This window comes from Carcharodon carcharias, chromosome 2, assembly GCF_017639515.1.
Source record: "Carcharodon carcharias isolate sCarCar2 chromosome 2, sCarCar2.pri, whole genome shotgun sequence".
Classification (NCBI taxonomy): domain Eukaryota; kingdom Metazoa; phylum Chordata; class Chondrichthyes; order Lamniformes; family Lamnidae; genus Carcharodon; species Carcharodon carcharias.
In genome coordinates, this window is record NC_054468.1 from 143,606,839 (window position 1) to 143,624,469 (window position 17,631).

At 43.2% G+C, this 17,631-nt stretch overlaps 1 protein-coding gene across 1 annotated transcript in view; it reads right to left on the minus strand.

The window, feature by feature from the left end:
- si:ch211-140l13.3 (centromere protein J) overlaps positions 1 to 17,424 on the minus strand; it is a 334,615-nt gene extending 317,191 nt beyond the window's left edge. The window contains exon 1 of the mRNA XM_041206857.1: positions 17,368 to 17,424. Coding sequence (XP_041062791.1) covers positions 17,368 to 17,412 — 45 coding nt within the window. The 5' untranslated portion in view covers positions 17,413 to 17,424. The remainder of the gene's footprint in view (positions 1 to 17,367) is intronic.
- Between the last annotated feature and the right edge of the window lie 207 nt (positions 17,425 to 17,631).

Below are 17,631 nucleotides of genomic sequence, written 5' to 3' on the forward strand. Positions count from 1 at the left end.
AGAACTGATGGCTGTCAAAGGGAGGAAACATGCTGCCCCCAGATTTAGCAACGCCTCCCTCTAGCGCCTACCAGACACAATGCAGGCCCGCTGCGATGTACTCTAGCCCAGCTCTGGACAAAGGCCAGCAAGCAAGATCACCAATCCAGCATGGCAGGCAGTGACAGTGGTGGTCAGCGCCAATGTCCTGAAAAAGAGGACAGCCACCTCCATTCCACCGGGTTAACTCATTCTTCTCATCACTCTCAACTCACACACTTACAAATGCACCACACACCCACAGGAATCTCATTCACTGCCAGTTCAACAGACATCACCATTCACTCTATCACACACACACGTTCAATTGCCCTGTTGATTGTGTCCTCATCCCATCCATGGTACCACTCACCACGCATATACATGCCAGGCTTGTTATCTTGCTTGGGAGGCATCCTACTTACACCCTCTCCACCTGTATTCATGCAGGACAAGTTGACACAGAACTAAAGGGAGAGGTCACAGACTGCTGAAGGAATGACTGAAATCAAAGTCCTCACAGACTTTGAAAATAGTGTCAACCAGCTGGCTGGCGAGGATCTGGACTGTTCCTGTGATGAAGGTGAGGTCGGTAATAATCAACAAAGTGAGGATCCAGTAGTGCTACATCAATCAGACAACCATGCTGTGAGTCACTGCTCCAGTTCAGCAGTCTCATGCCATGCTCTAATTATCTCTACTTGCTTTAGCAGGCACATCTGGGAAGCAGCCAAGGGGGTTCACAACCCGGCTCCTCGACACAAGACCCAAAGAAACCACAGAAGAAGTATCTGATGACACCCTCATTGAAGACCCATAACAGTGCTCACCCATATCCTCCACCAGTGCATAGACACACATCTCGGTGGGACCAAGCTTTGGAGTAGCCTTGGGGTCACAATCTGGTGAGCACGTCACACTGTCTGATCCACAGCAGGCAGCAGGGGCTTCCCTGGTTTCTGGCATTTAGAGGAGTACTGGAAACCAGAAATCTGCTGAGTCCGGGTCAGATGATGAGCCTCTGAACCCTGTCATACCTCGGTGGCTGGAGCTGCAAAGGGATGGCCACTGCACTCCTCAGATTGCAAGGCAGGCTGGAGGAGTCCGTCCGTGTTCAGTCTGAGGTGATAGCGCTGGCACACCAATGCACTAAGGTCAATAGTGGTAGGATAGCAGCCACCATGGAGACTTTGGTGCAGGATATCAGTTCTACACTGCTGCACAGGCTCAACTCCATCGCTGACACCATAGTTGGCCTCCAAAAATTTCAACACAAGAGGCATGCAAGACAGCTCAATCTTACTCCAGCTTCTCCTCAATGAGACAGCTAGGGGCCCCCGGGCACCCATAGGGAGACAGATCAGCAAATGCACACCCCGGGGCCGTCCATCCAGGTGACTCCAGGACTGTCTAGACTATCTGAATCCCCTCTTCCTGTGACCACAGCAGCTCCAGCTCCATAGGCCAAGATGGTTGCCATTGCCACACAGTAGGACCGCAAAAGCAGGCTGGGGCTCTCCAGGTCTCAGCCTTCCAGAGGATGCCCATCAAGGTCGTCAGCAGGCTGCCTCCATCTCTGCTGTGGATATCAAGGGAGCACAAAACCTATCGGCAGTGTTAGTAAGGTTAAGAAGATGTAACTCTCTCAGAGTCAAATAAACTAACTTAACAAAATGAGGGATAAAGTACACACAGCCCCTAAGTTAGGTTAGCTGTAAAACCAAAGACAAAGACAAAGTTTTTAAAAATCAAATCAAAATGTGGTTAAGAGGGTCGATAAAGCACCAGCCTGGGCATGGGTGTTAATCACTTGTATATAATGTGTGCTATTGTAAATAAACTCCCAAGAATGTCTCCTTGTTCTGATGAACAATGTTTGTGTCACTCAGATAAGACCATAATACAATAAGACGTAGGAGCAGAAGTAGGTCATTCAGCCCATCAAGTTTGTTCTGCCATTCAATGAGATCATGGCTGATCTGATAATCCTCAATTCCACTTTCCTGCCATTTTCCCATAACCCTTGATTCCCTTACTGATTAAAAATCTGTCTATCTCAACCTTGAATATACTTAATGACCCAGTCTCCAAGCCCTCTGCAGTGAAGAATTCCACAGATTCACTGCCCTCAGAGAAGAAATTCCTCCTTATGTCTGTCTCCTTACTCAGAGATTATGCCCACCGGTCCTAGAGTCTCCCACAAGGGAAACCACCCCTCAGCATCTACCCTGTCAAACCCTCTAAGAGTCTATGTGTTTCAATAAGGGCACCTCTGATTCATCTAAACTCCAATGAGTACAGACCCAACTGACTCAACCTCTACTAATAAGAAAATCCTTCCATACCCAGGATCAACCTAGTGACCCTTATCTGGGCTGCCTCCAATGCCAGTATATCTTTCCTTCAATAAGGGGACCAAAACTGTTCACAGTAATCTAGGTGTAGTCTAACTAGTGCCTTCTATAATTTTAGCAAGACTTCCCTATTTTTACACTCCAATCCATTTGAAATAAAGGCTAACATTCTATTTGCCTTCCCTATTACCTGCTAAACTTTAATGCTAGCTTTTTGGGATTCATGCATGGGGACTCCCAATTCCCTCTGTGCTGCAACTTTCTCCATTTAAATAATATTCAGCTCCTCTATTTTTCCTCCCAAAGTGCATAACCTACCTCATATTTTCCCACATTATATTCCATCTGCCAAGCTTTTCCCACTCACTTAACCTGATTATATCCCTTTGTAGTCTCCTTGTATCATTCTCACCACTTGCCTTCCCACCTATTTTTCTGTCATCCACAAGCTTGGTGATAATACATTCACTTTCCTCATCCAAGTCATTAATTTATATTGTAAGTAATTGTGGCCCCAGAACTGATCCCTGTGGCACACCACTAGTTACAGGTTGCCATCCTGAAAATTCCCCCCTTATCCAAACCCTCTGTCTTGTATGAGTTAACCAATCCTCTATCCATGTTAATATATTACTCCCAATACCATAGGCTCTTATCTATTAAGTAGCCTATGTGCGGTAGCTTATCAACGCCTTTTGGAAATCCAAATATATTACACTTACTGGTCCCCCTAGGCATGAAAATGTCATTTTTATAATGCTATTGGGATTTATTGTAAAGTAGGAATAGTGTGTGTCCGTTTGTGTGTAGGACTTAATTGATTTAAAGACAGCTGATCTGAAGGCCACGACGTGTCAAAAGAGTAGCTAGGTTTGAAATGCTAAATAAGTAAACATGATTGAAATTTTTGAGGTGCCAAAGGAAAATTTGCATTTTGAGATAAACCAGATTAGTCATGAATTTCAATGAGATGGTGAAATGTTACACTTGGCCAGAAGAAGCCAAATAGAGTGTTTATTTTGCCCAAAGATTACTGTTGAAATTGGTACTATGAAAGATTTTTATTATTAGAAAGGTAAAGTGCAAAGACATATTGGAACAATGGGATTTACATTAAAAAAGGAGAAACATGTATAAAGGAGATGAGATTATGTGTATAGAAAAGGCATTCTAAGATCTAACAAGCAAAAAGAAAGCCTCCAGCCACTGTGCACAAATTGCTGTCTGCAAGTTAAGAAAACTCACACTGAACATCCCTGTCTAAGGTATTGTGTATTGCTTTGACTGGGTCTGTTAAAATATATTTTGTTTTTACTGTTGCCTTAACAGAGGTGTAACTGGGAGTTAGATTAATTAGGGGATCTACGACTATCATAGTAGTAATTTGTAGACCTATCTATGTGTTTAAAATTATTTCTTTCATAAATAATTGTTTAATTTAATTTTGTAAAAACTCTCTAAGACTCGATGGACTTATTACTACTAAATTAAAGGCACGCATCTCAAAATAAATATACAAATTGTAAAACAGTTGTGGCACTTGTTTCAAGTTTCCCTTTGGGATTTGAGCAGCTTAACATTTACCATCTGTTATGCCATAACATCCCTTTATCTATCCTGCTTGTTACTCCCTCAAAGAATTCTAATAAATTTGTCAGGCATGATTTTCCCTTCATGAAACCACGCTGACTCTGCTTCATTATATTATATATTACTAAAAGCTTTGCTATTACATCTTTTATAGTGGACTCTAACACTTTCCCCATGACAGATGTTAAGCTAACTAGCCTATAGTGACCTGCATTTGGTCCACCTCCCTTTTTGAATTACATTAACAGTTTTCCAATCCCCTGGGACCTTTACAGAATCTAAGGATTCTTGGAAGCATCCACTATCTCTGTAGCTATTTCCCTTAATATCCTAAGATGCAACCCATCATTTTGAGGGCACTTATCCGCCTTTGGTCCCATTAATTTCCCTAGTATTTTTTCTCTTGTGATAGTTATTGTATTTATTTCCTCTGTCCCCCCTTTTGCCCCTTGATTATTTAGTATTTTTGGAATGCTATTAGTGTCTTCTACCGTGAAGACTGGTGCAAAGTATTTATTCAACTCCTCTGGTATTTCCTGGTTCCCCATTATTATTTCCCCAGCCTCATTCTCTAAGGAGCTTATGTTCGCTTCAGCCTCTCTCTTCCTTTTTATATATTTAAAGAAGCTCTTACTATCCATTTTTATATTACTTGCTAGTTTATCCTCCAAGTTTATTTTTTGCCTCTTTTTTTGGTCATCGTTTGTTGGTTTTTAAAACTTTCCCAATCCTCAGGCTTGTCACTAATCTTTGCCACATTATATGTTTTTTTCTTTCAATTTGATACTACCCTTAACTTCCCTGGTTAACCATGGTTGGTTTATCCCCTTCTTAGAATCCTTCTTCCTCACTGGGATATATCTTTGTTGCGAGTCATGAACTATTTTCTTAAACGTCTGACTTTGTTCATCAACTGTCTTTTCTGCTAAACTCCTTTCCAGTCCACTTCAGCCAACTCTGCCCTCACACCTTAGCAATTACCCTTATTTATGTTTAGCACAGTTATTTCCAACCCAAGTTTCTCACTCTCAAACTGAATGCTAAATTCTACCATGTTATGGTCACTCACTGGGATCATTTATTTACTCTGGGATCATTTATTAAACCTGCCTCATTACACATTACAAAATCCAAAATAGCCTGATCCCTGGTTGGATCCACAACATATTGTTCTCGGAAACTGTCCCGAATACGCTATGAATTCTTGCTCATGGCAACCTCTGCCAATTTGATTTTCCCAATCTACATGAAGAATAAAGCCACCCATGATTAATGTACTGCCTTTTTTACATGCCCTCATTGTCTCCTGATTTATTCTCTGTCCTACAGTATAGTTACTGTGAGGGTGCCTATAGACTACTCCCACCAGTATCTTCTTCCTGTTGTTATTTCTTACCTTCACCCACATGGATTCCACATCGTCCGAGCCAAGATCCTTTCTTGCTATCATATTTATTCCAAAGCTACCCCGCCACCCTTTCCTTCATGCCTGTCCTTTCTAAAAGTCAGATACCCCTGTTCCCAGCTTTGATCTCCTTGTAACCATGTGTCCGTAATGGCTATAAGATCATACCCTTTTTGTATCTCTATTTAGGGGCCATTAATTCATTTATCTTGTTCCGAATACTACGTGCATTTAAGTAAAGAGCCATTAATTTTACTTTTTTTTAAACCATTTTTCCCCCTTTGACCCTATTTGCTGCTGTTTTTTTTTTAATGCTTGTACGCTCTGTCCCTTCCTGTCACACTCTGGTTATTATTACCTGAATAGCTGCCTTGAAATGCTGCCATATCCTTTTGCTTTGTGAGCCTACATATCCCCTCTCCAGAACCCTCCCCCTGCCACTATTTAGTTTAAAGCCCTCTCTACAGCCCTAGTTATTCAATTCGCCAGGACATTAGCCCCAGAATGGTTCAAGTGAAGGCCCACTAGAAAAGCTCCCTTCTACCCCAGTACTGGTGCCAGTGCCTCATGAACTGAAATCCATTCCTCCCACACCAATCTATGAGCCATGCATTTAACTCCTTGACTTTATTTACCCTATCCCAGTTTGCCCGTGATTCAGGTAGTAATCCCGAGATTATTACCTTGGAATTCTGCTCAGCAGAACCTCCTTTATAATCCTATTAATGTTGTTGTACCAACATGGACGACAACAACTGGATCCCTCCCCTCCCACTCAAAGTTCCTCTCCAGCCCTGAGGAGATGTCCTTAACCCTAGCACTGGGCAGGCAACACAGCCTTTGAGAATTATGCTCATAGCTGCAAAGAACAATATATATCTCCCTTATTATACTGTCTCCTACCACTACTACATTTCTATTTCCTCCCCCCACTTGAATGGCTGCCTGTACCATGGTGCTGTGGTCAGTTCACTCATCCTCCCTGCAGTACCCGCTGTTGTCCACACAGCTTGCAAGGACCTTATAACTGCTGGACAATTGTAGGGGCTGAGGCTCCTCAAACGCTACCTCCTAGGTCCCCATACCTGCCTCACCAGCAGTCACACCCTCCTGTCCCTGATCACAGATCAAATTTGAATTACCTAATCTGAGGGGCGTGGCCGCCTCCTGAACAAAATGTTCCCCTCCCTGATGTGGTGCAATGTTTGCAGCTCAGACTCCAGCTCCTCAACTCAGATCCGAAGTTCCTCGAGCTGCAAACACTGACTACAGCTGTGTTCGCTCTGGATCACCTTGGTATCCAGCAACCCACATGCTGCAGCAGCAACACATCACCTGTCCTGCCATCGCTATTGTATTTAGTTTAATTTATTAATTAATTAATTAGTCTAGTCTCTCTGCTCCTTACACTTGAAGAATCCCCTGCTCTTTACACCTTATTATAATTTTTTTTTACACCAATATCAATCCAATACTTAACAAGCTATTTTTATGAAAGAAAGATAAAAGATTAGAGACCTAAATACAAACCAAAGACCTTACTTTTACTTTAAAGACTGAAAATACTCACCAATCAGCTACTTTACCTGCACGCACATCACGTTGTGACTCGTGACATCATTCTGCCACTGAATCATTGGTTTCATTGCAGGTAGGCCTCTCGATCCACGCCTTTTAACCTCTCCCGCTCACCTCTCGCTCAAAATATGCTATTTTGAGCCTTAGGAATAGAATAAACCTTAATCACTTACTAGATACTCACCGATTAACCAGCTTCTCCTGTAGCAAAGCAAGAATCAATTCCTGGAGGCTGAAAAAGTTTAGGCAAAAGCAACCAAACACCTCTTTCCCTTGCTCCGTTTAACTCTCTGAAACGCTCAGCTCTGGCATTCTGTTGTAAGTTGCACAAAGTTAGCTACGTATATATGCTCGTAACACGAAAGGCTAGCTGAGTCACTTAATGAGGATGCAGTTTCAGCTGGTTCTTAATTATGCTGCTCTTTCACTGGAATGCCTGAAAAAACCCTGCTTAAGGCATGCAACTACAGAATTTAAATGGTAGATTTCACTTTAATGACAACTACAAACTAAGTTAGGTTTGTACAAAATAAAGATTTAGATTTTCTTACCCAACAACTGCACACACTAAACCCATTGCACTGGCCAGACGAGGCAGGCATGCTCAGGAGGCCCTCATTACTGCTCGATTCATGGAAGATAATAATGACAGGCAGTGAGGACACACCATAGATCCTCACATTGTATCTGTGAATGCTGGACACCTGTCTAGTTGATGGCAGTGCCAGTTTAACTCCTGTTCGACCGATGTGAAACCTTGGTCCCTGCACAAGATAAAGGCAGGCGTCTCAGCCTAGGGCCTCTTCCCTGTGCTTTGTGCAACCTTCTCAGCACACTGATGGCACGCCTTTATAGTCACTGGACACATCAGTCATGCCTGCATCTCAATAAGGCTTATCATTGTTGCCAGAATGTTGTGGGCCAGCGAAACAGAGTTCCGTCATTCTCTCTGTGTGCTCTCAGCACCTTTGCCTTTCAGATGCGGCTGGCCCCCCATTTCATCAGAATCTGTGTCCAGTGACAGTGTGGTCCTGAAGGGTCCAGCTCACAAGAATGCCATAGGATCAGGAGAAGTTAAAGTTTCCCTACTGCCTCTCCATGATATGACCATGTTCATAGGGCACAAGCATCCTGCCATCAGCCAGACAGGAGTCAGACATTCACATAAGCTATCTGAGGATCTACGGAGCGTTCCCACTTCATGTTATCATCACCTTCCTGGAATGTAGGTACTATGGGCATCCGCTGCGTCTCCATGACACAAGCCTTATCACAGAGGGTATGTGCGCTGCCATCAGCCAGACAGGTGTCAAACGTTCACAGGTGCAATGTTCAGGATCTATGGTGTCTCCTCACTGCATGTCGTCATCATCCTCCACAAATCTAGCAGCAATGAGGGCCTCCCGAGCACGTCTGCCTCATCTGGCCAGCACAATAGCCTCATCGCTGTCACCCTCGTCTTCGAGGATCTCCTCACCCTCATCCCCGTCGACGTCCTCATGGGAGGTGTGCAGCCCCTCCATCTCTTCAGCCAGCTCCTCTCCCCGTTGTAGTGCCAGGCTGTGAAGAGCGCAGCAGGCGACGACAATGTGTGACACTCTCTGTGGACTGTATTGCAGGGCTCCACCAGACCTATCCAGGCACCGGAACCTCATTTTCAACATTTCGATGATTTTTTCCACCAAAATGCAAGTTGCAGCATGAGACTCATTGTACCTTCCCTCTGCTGCACTCTGAGGCCGCCACATTGGCATCAATAGCCACGTCCTTTACGCCCTTGTCCCCGAGGAGCTAACCCTGCCGCCTCTGTGGATCTTAGAAACCATCAGGGATCTGCAACTACTGAGGATGTAGGATTTGTGGACACTCCCTGGGAACCATATGCAGACCTATAGGATGCATTTGTGGTGGTCGCACACCAGCTGAACATTCAGTGAGTGGAAGCCCTTGCAGTTGATATAATTGACTGTTTGTTGCCACGGAGGTCTGAGCGCTACATGAGTGCATTCGATGGCACCCTGCACCTGTGGGAAACCTGAGATCTGCGCAAATTGCAGTGCTTTTGCTTCCTGGCTTCACCGATCCAGGGCGAAATGCACAAAATTGTATGCCTTCACGAATATAGCTTCCAAGGCCTCCTGGATGCATTTGTGTGTGGAGGCTTCCAATATCCCACAGAGGTTACCTGTGGAGCCCTGAAAGTTGTAAAAATTGAGCACCATGTTCACTTTCATGGGCACTAGCAGTGGAAGCCCATCATGTCCCCAAGGCACCAAATCCTGCAGCAGGTGGCAGATGTGACCGATCAGTTCCCTGGGTATGCGCAGTTTTCGGCAACACTGGTTCTCGGTCATCTGCAGGAATGATAAGTACCATCTATAGACCCTGGGTCTAGCTAGGCGCCAACCAACAACAGCTCACTGTGGCATGCGCAGGAGCCCCAGCCGCCCCTTCTTCTTGAGGGTGCTGCTCCCCCCTCTGCCCAGCTAGGCGCCTCTATCGTTCTCTTCTCCTTCGTCTCCGTTCCCTCTAAGCGATGAGGCATACAGCTAAGTCCCCAGGTTCAATGCTCCTGATGTACTCCTCCTGCAGGATGAAAGAGAAGGATGCATGGGTTAGCATGGGTGTGCTAAGAACCTCTCTTGATTAAGTCTGAAGGCCCCTTAACGCATGCCGGAGAGTACTGCCACTACTTGGACGGCCAGAGTTTAGTGCACTGATGGCTGTCGGAAACCCCACCCACCTCCGCCCCACTCCACTTGATTGGTGGCAGCTTCACCCACTGGACTGCATGCTGTGCTCAGGCGCGGGCATTTTCCTAACCCGCAATGCAAGGCTGTACTGTTAGCTTGAACCATGAGGGCACTGCTCCAAACCTGAATGAAGACATTGCAAGGGGCTGTGAGCACCTCCAACAATGACTGCTCCATGGTCAGCTTTCACAAAGAGATTGTACACCTTGCCCAGTCATCCAATTGCTCTGCAGTCCACTAAAATGCTCATTAGTTTGCAGTCTGTGCCTGAGAGGTAAAAAATTCTGAGCGTTTGGTGGCACTTTCATGCCTCTGCATCACTTGAGTGGGCAGATATGCCAGAGGCAGTGGCATAGTGATATTGTCACTGGACTAGTATTCCAGAAACCCAGGGCAATGCTCTGGGCAGCCGGGTTCTAATCCCATCACAGCAGATGGTGAAATTTAAATTCAATAAAAATCTGGAATTAAAATGCCGATTGTCCGAAAAACCCATCTGGTTCACTAATGCCCTTTAGGGAAGGAAATCTGCTGTCCTTCCCTGGTCTGGCCTACATGTGACTCCAGGCCCACAGCAATGTAGTTGACTCTTAAATGCCCTCTAAACAAGCAATAATACAGGCCGAGCCAGTGACGCCCACATCCCATGACGAATGAATGAATGAATTTAAAAAAGGGCCCGACTGCAAGCATGTCAATGTGCCTGAACTGCCTCAGCTGTGGAGGAATCGTCACTTTATACAAGGATTTTATACATTTATACTTTATACATGGCCACTTCCCTCCCCCCATACCCCCGCATATGCTTGTGCACTAACATCAGACTGGGCTGCCTTGCCCCACCCCCAACTCATGCCAACCGTAGTGCAGCCTTGCCCCAGCATTGCACGTCAGTCAGCCAGGAAAAAGCGTCTTGCCTGTGCCTTCACCTAAATGGGTGGCACCTCAACCTTGAAGTCAAACGGGTGACCCTCGCGAGCACTGCACAACGTTAGTAAGCACTCACCTCCGAGTTCCCCTTGAAGTTCATCTGACCAGGTGCACGTCTTTTAAATGTTGTTGTGAAACATGTCAACCTTTGCCCAGGTGACCCAGCGTGGGGGGATAATTCCAGTAAGCATGGATTATATATGCAAATGTTATTAGTGACATTCCTGTGTTGAGCAGCGTAAACGCAGCCTGCCGTTGACGGGTTGAACGGATAATCGCAAACGGATTTCATGAAGCCATGAATCTGATTTTTGGCCTTCCTATCATATTGCCCGCTCACACCCACTATGATACCCGACACCAGCGGGGATGGGATCAGGCCTATGTCTTGATCTTTGGAACTAAGGTACAGTACTAATGCCCTCTTTAAATAACAGATCTACTGCACCACCTTTTCCCAGCTTTCTGTCCTTCCTGCATGTCACATATTCTTGGATATTCAAATCCCAGCTTTGGTTTCCTTGTAGCCACGTCTCTGTAATGTCTATCAGGTCATACATAAGAATTTCTATTTGAGTTGACAATCCATCTGTTATATTGTGAATGCTGGAGCATTCAGATACAAAGACCTTAATTCAGTGTTTTTTACTGTTGCTAAGCTTGCAATCACTGCCCCTTCCTGACATACTCTGATTATCTTTGTCTATATTGCTACCTTGATCTATTGCCTTGTCACTTCCCTTTAATTGACCCAATTTTCCTCTGGATGATTCCCCACCACCACCCCTCCCTTCATTTAATTTAAAACATTCTCTATTTCCCTAGTCATATGGCTCACAAGAACACTGGTCCCAGCACAATTCAAGCGAAGTCCATCCCAGTTTTCCCTAATGCTGGTGCCAGTGCCCCATGAAATGGAACCCACTTCTCCCACACCAGTCTTTTTGATCCACACATTCATCTCTCAGATTTTATTTGCCCTATGCCAATTTGTACTTGGCTCAAGTAATAATCCACAGATTATTACCTTTAAGAGTCTGTTGTTCAATTTAGTGCCTAGGTCCTCATACTCCCTATGCAGAACCACTTTCCTAGTTCTACGTATGTCATTGGTGCCTACATGGACCGGGACAACTGGATCCTCCCCCTCCAACTTCCTCTCCAGCGCTGAGTAGATGTCCCAAACCCTGGCACCGGGCAGGCAGCACAGCCTTCTTGCTCTTGGCTGACAGAATATACTGTCCTCCACTACCACTATGTTCCTTTTAACTCCCCCAACTTGAATGGCTCCCTTTACCATGGTGCCATGATCAGTCTGCTCATCCACACTACAGCCCTCGCTCTTATCCATACAAGCTCCAAGAACTTTGAACTTGTTGTTCAACTGCAAGGACTGAGGCTCCTCTACTCCCACCTTCTCAATCGCCCTACATGTCTCGCAGTCACACCCTCCTGTCCCTGACCACTGACCAAATCAACCAAAGGGGTGTGACTGCCTTTAGGAACAAAATGTCCAAGTAACTTTCCCCCTCCCTGATGCATCACAATGTCTGTAGCTCAGCATCCAGCTCATTAACTCTGAGCCAAAGTTCCTCAAGCTGCAGACATTTATTACAGTTATGGCTGGCATAGATTGCAGTGACATCCAGGAGTTCCCACATGCTGCAGCCCTGACACATCACTCATTCTGCCATCATTATTGTGTTAATTAAATTCATTTGTCTTAATTTATAGCTCCCCTCTTGCTCACCAAACTCTCAAATTCAACACTGTGCACTCAGGGAGCACTCAAAGAGCTCTGTATTTATAATCTCTGAAAAATAATGATGAGGCAGTTTTGCTGAACCTCAGAAATTAGTTTAAGCTAGCTACCTAATTAAATAACTACAGCTGCTCCCAGGAAGCTTGTATATCCTTGTTTAAGCCTGGAAGAAACTGAACTTACTTAACTTCAAGCAGTAATTTTTAGTTAATTGGTAATTGCTAAATGTAAACAAACACAAAACTTTAGAGAAAGATTAATCCTTAAGATCCCCTCACTCACCAAAATCCCAGCTTCAACTGTGTAGACAAGCCAAGAATTTTTTGTTGCAGCCAACAAATTAGAGGATAAAGCCATATGGGAGGCTACATAGAAGGAATTAGATAGCTGGAGATATTGTGGGGTGTATTCAGAGATCCCAGATAGGGGTCAGCCAGCATTATCACATTGATGGATCTGCATAAAAAAGATTCTTGCAGAAGGAACTTAAAAGACCAAGGCAAGATTAGTGGCCCAGGGTTTTGAAGAATGCTTACGAGATATAGAGGTCGGAGCGAACACGCCCACATCAGGGAAGGTAATTTTGGAATTTATTTTGACACCTTTAACAATGTTTTCTTGGGAATGTAACTCAATAGACCTAAAAGCTACATTTCTGCAGCAGACTCACCTAAAAATGAAAGTGTTTCTCCAACATCCTAAAGAGGTGCCAGATGTAGAAGGAAGACTTTGGCAGTTAAATAAATGTGTTCATGGATAGAACAATTTTTCCAGAATATGGTGCTTTTCAGTTGATCAATCTTGTTAAAATTAGGTTGTCTCCAACTGTAAGGCAGATCTTACCAGGCTTCATTGGTACCATGGCAGGAAACTCTCAGGTATCTTTATGATACATGTTGATGACTTCCTATGGGGTGGTACTAGTGAGTTCCAAAACTATGTTGTTGACAGGATTAGAACAAAATTTAAGTTTGGGAGTTAGGCTTCTGGGGTCTTTAGATATATGCAGTTGGAAATAAGACAGGATTGATCTGATGTTACTTTACATCAACAATCTTACTTAGAAAGTAACTCTATCACAATCAATCATGCCAGGTCCTCACAAAAAGATGTGGATGCTTCCAAAGCGGAAATGGAGCATCTGCGAAGTCTAATTGGACAATTGAATTGGCTGGGCACACAGATAATGCCGGATGCAAGTTCTGATGTCTTAGAACTGAGTAGTGTAATGAAACTTCCAAAGGTTGAGGGCATTTTACAGGTGAATAAAATATTTTAAAAATTAAAGATGAAGAAATGTGTGCTGAAATTTCCACCTTTGAGTGACCCTAAGAATATTAAATTGATTGTTTTTATTGATGCCTCTTATGTAAATCTTTAATGGGTTTTCGAGAGAAGCTGGTTTTATAACATTTATTATGGAAGAGAGGGAAATGTGGCCCCTTGCCTTGGGAAGCCAAGAAAAAAAATAGTAAAAAGTACCCCGGCTGCTGAGAGTCTTGCACTTGTCGAGGAAGTTGACTTTTAATTATTTTAATCTAAAATATTAAGGGAAATTCTGCATCTGAGAGATACCAAAGAAACCATAGCTATAGAATGTTATATAAACAACTGTTCCATTTAGGGTAATATGCATTCCACAAAGCATGTGGATGAGAAGAGGCTAAGAATTAATACTGCAAGACTGAAACAAATGGCGGAGAAAAAGGAAATCTCCAAACTCAAATGGGTAGATACTAGCCATCAACTGTCTGATTGCTTTACTATTTGCTAAATAATCCTCACTGTGCTAAAGAATTATGCTGACAACCAATTTAAGATTGTCAGTAGGGCTCGCAGTGTGGCACATTTGCGTGTACTGGAAGCTATGAATATTAATACACAGGGCCCTGTTCTTTGCAGACAGAAAGAACATGTTTACACATTGCAGCTGTTTCAGGTAAACAAAATAAGTGACAGCCATTTATTGACTCATTCCTGACCAACCAGGATCAAGCCACCTGGTTTAAATTTCAAAAAATGCTTGGCAGTTAACTGTCAGTCACCATCACTAGTGCATTCTCCATGGCAATGCCTCTACCAATCAGAGTCCACTTACCAACCAATCAGCACTCTCTTCTCATACAGTATAAATTGTTGTTTTCCCCTTTATTTGGTATTCTTGCTAAGTGTCCTGATGAGTTGAGCAAGATGAAAAGCTTGCTTACTCAACAATACTCAAATTCTTAAATATATATAAGAACTGGGTTCCACCTGTGTGGAGGGAGGAAAAGGGAGTCTGTGCCTGTATTCTCTGTGTTATATGAATCAACCCGTGTTAAGGGAAGACTGGCTCCAGATTCATCCTTTATTGAGTGAATGAGCAGCAAGTTTTAACATCCAGGACTAGGAGGCTAGTCAGAAAATTAGAGCCAGGCATTTCAGGAGTGAAATTAAGAAGTATTTCTTCACATAATGGGTGGTAGAAGTTTAGAACTCTCTTCTGCAAATAGGAATTGTTGCTAGATAAATGGTTGATTTTAAAAGTAAGGTTGTAGATTTTAGTTTGCGAAAAGTATCAAAGGATATGGGGTAAAGGAGGATGTACAGAATTAGGTCATAGATCAACTTTTATCACAGTGAATGGTGGAACAGGCTTGAGGGGCTAAATGACCTACTCCAATTCCATAGCGTTTATGGAGTTTCATGTTGGCTGTTGAAATGGTGCTAGTTCATATTTGCCTACAATAGTGCTTGAACTTATTATATTAAATGCTTTGTCTCTTAGATCTTTCTTTGTTTTACTATTATCTTCCTTTTCATCCTTCTGAACAGTAGTTCACATGGAGGTACAATTTCATGATTGTCAGCAGACCACTAGCACAGGCCTTCCCAAAATGTAGGTCATGATCCCAAAGGGGTCGTCAGATGTGACTTTGGGGTTGTGAACTCCGAGGCAATAATGGCTGCTGTGGAGCTTGGACTGAATGCTAACGGCTACAATTAAGGCTGCTTTACATGCTTGCATTTTTTTAATGGTGGGCATGGCCTAGCTGACCAATCTTTGAGGCCTGATTCCTGCTCCAAAAATGCCACTGTAAAGGAACTTAATCAAGCTCTCACAAATCTCCCCCTCCCTAATCTCATAAAATTCCCTCCTCTCTCAAATCTTACCTCCCCCTTCCCCAAACTCTCACAACTCTACCAACCCCACCCCTCCCATCCCCACCACCTGGCTCTCACTGCAATTTTCTAGCCTCAAAATAAGGCCACAGTGGGAAAAGTTTGGGAAGCACTGCTCTAGTGGCTGAGCCAAGAGGTTCATCTTCACACGTGAACAGTCAGTGGAAGCTAACAGCCTGTTCAATGATGGATGTTGTCACAGATCAGCTCAATAGGAATAAGAACTTCAACTACTGTTTCCCTTTTCTAGCCAGGGGCATCATCGACCTAACGGAAACCACCTTACTCAGCAAAAATTGAGAAACGTTGGAGGTTTGATCTCTGATCTATATAACTTAATATGCACCACAGTAAGGTAACTAAGTCAAAGCCTATTTTCGGATGCCTTGAGACAAACTGTCTCCACCAAGCGGTCAGAGATGGGTCATCAATTATCTAAGATTTCCCACTTCCAACACTGGCCTTGTAAAGTTAGCACAGGTTACCCTTTAAATTGTAATTAACTTAGGGTTGCGTGGTTTGCAATTACATCAGGATTGTTTACCAGTTTCTCAATCAGGTTTTCCATTTATCGACATTTTTTTTAAAAATCCAATCCCCAAACTAAAAGTTATATTTCTATAACATATGAATTATGAAATTAAATATTCTCAATGGGGTATTTGTATGCAAAGTACATTTAGAGCAAATGTACTGAAAACTTTAAGTAGTATTTACCTGATTCAAGTTTCTGTAAAATATAGAATGTTGGTTTAGCTCATTATAGAATGTATCAATCTGTAGCTACCGGATTTTATGAGTCTGTTTTTGATTGCTGATGGACAAACTTTGAAATAGGGCAAGATTGGTTAGCAAGCTTTGTTATGGATCCAGAGCACACTACTTTGGCCCACATTCTGAAAGTAATCTGTGCTTGACATGCTGCTGTTTTCAGAATAATGCACTGGTGCAAACTGGCTGATCAATATAATAATCCTCCCTGCACCAAGTTCAGTACCATCAAGTTTCTACACCAGCAGATAGTTGAGGTGTCTGTGGGGACCACTGGCACACAAGACCTTGTCCTTTGGAGCATCTGATGACATGTCAGGTTGTCTATAACAAACAAGGCTATTAAAACTACACTTGTAGAGGCATTTATTCTCAGTCTTGGTCTACATTTTCTGAGGTTCACTGGCCACCACTAACATCTGATGGATTTATCTACAGGAGAGTCTTCACAATCACAAAAAATAGGATTTCAATCATATTCGTCAATTAACATTTTAAAAATATTTTTCATTTTTCCACAGGGGTTAGATTATAGGTCTATTTCATTAGTATATTACATTCTTGGCTTATTTATTCACATATTACTGAATAACTTGTGGTACTTAGCGACGGACCATGTAATTGCAGAGCAGCCAGCTATTGGATTCGATATTACATTAGGTCATAAGTTGAAGTCCATAATAGCTATGTTTTTTTTATTTAAACAGCTTTTTTAAAAAAAACTAGCTGTTGCCCCTCCTATTGACCGACTAAAAAGTGAAAATCAACCTCGAAAACGAGATGATTATTTTCTGGAGTGATTATGGCTGAGGTCTCTGTAATCCCAGTTTTAAATTCCTTTCTACAGCGAAATCTTTAACTGCGGTCTGGAAGCCGGATCTAAGCAAATATCTGTTCTGTTGAAGAGTCATACGGACTCGAAACGTTAACTGTATTCCTCTCCGCAGATGCTGTCAGACCTGCTGAGTTTTTCCAGCTATTTTTGTCTAAGCAAATATTGTGCTGCTTTAATTTTTGCCTAGTAATCATCAGCAATGTTCTCACCTTCAGATTGAACGAAGCTGATCTTTTATTTAATTCAGCGGCCATGTACCAAAGACTTGCTGAAGAGAAACTTGTTGCGATTGTGCGTTCTCTATTCATAAAATCCAGATTTGGTGTTTTGATATCCAAGTCTTGTTACCTAAGGTCCCCCGCCACCACCCCCCAACAATTTGCGCCGACAGGAAGGAAAAGCAGACGTTTCAAATCTGAGTCTCTCTCGTAAATGGAAGACAAAGGAAACTATGAGCAAAAAAAGAGGAAACT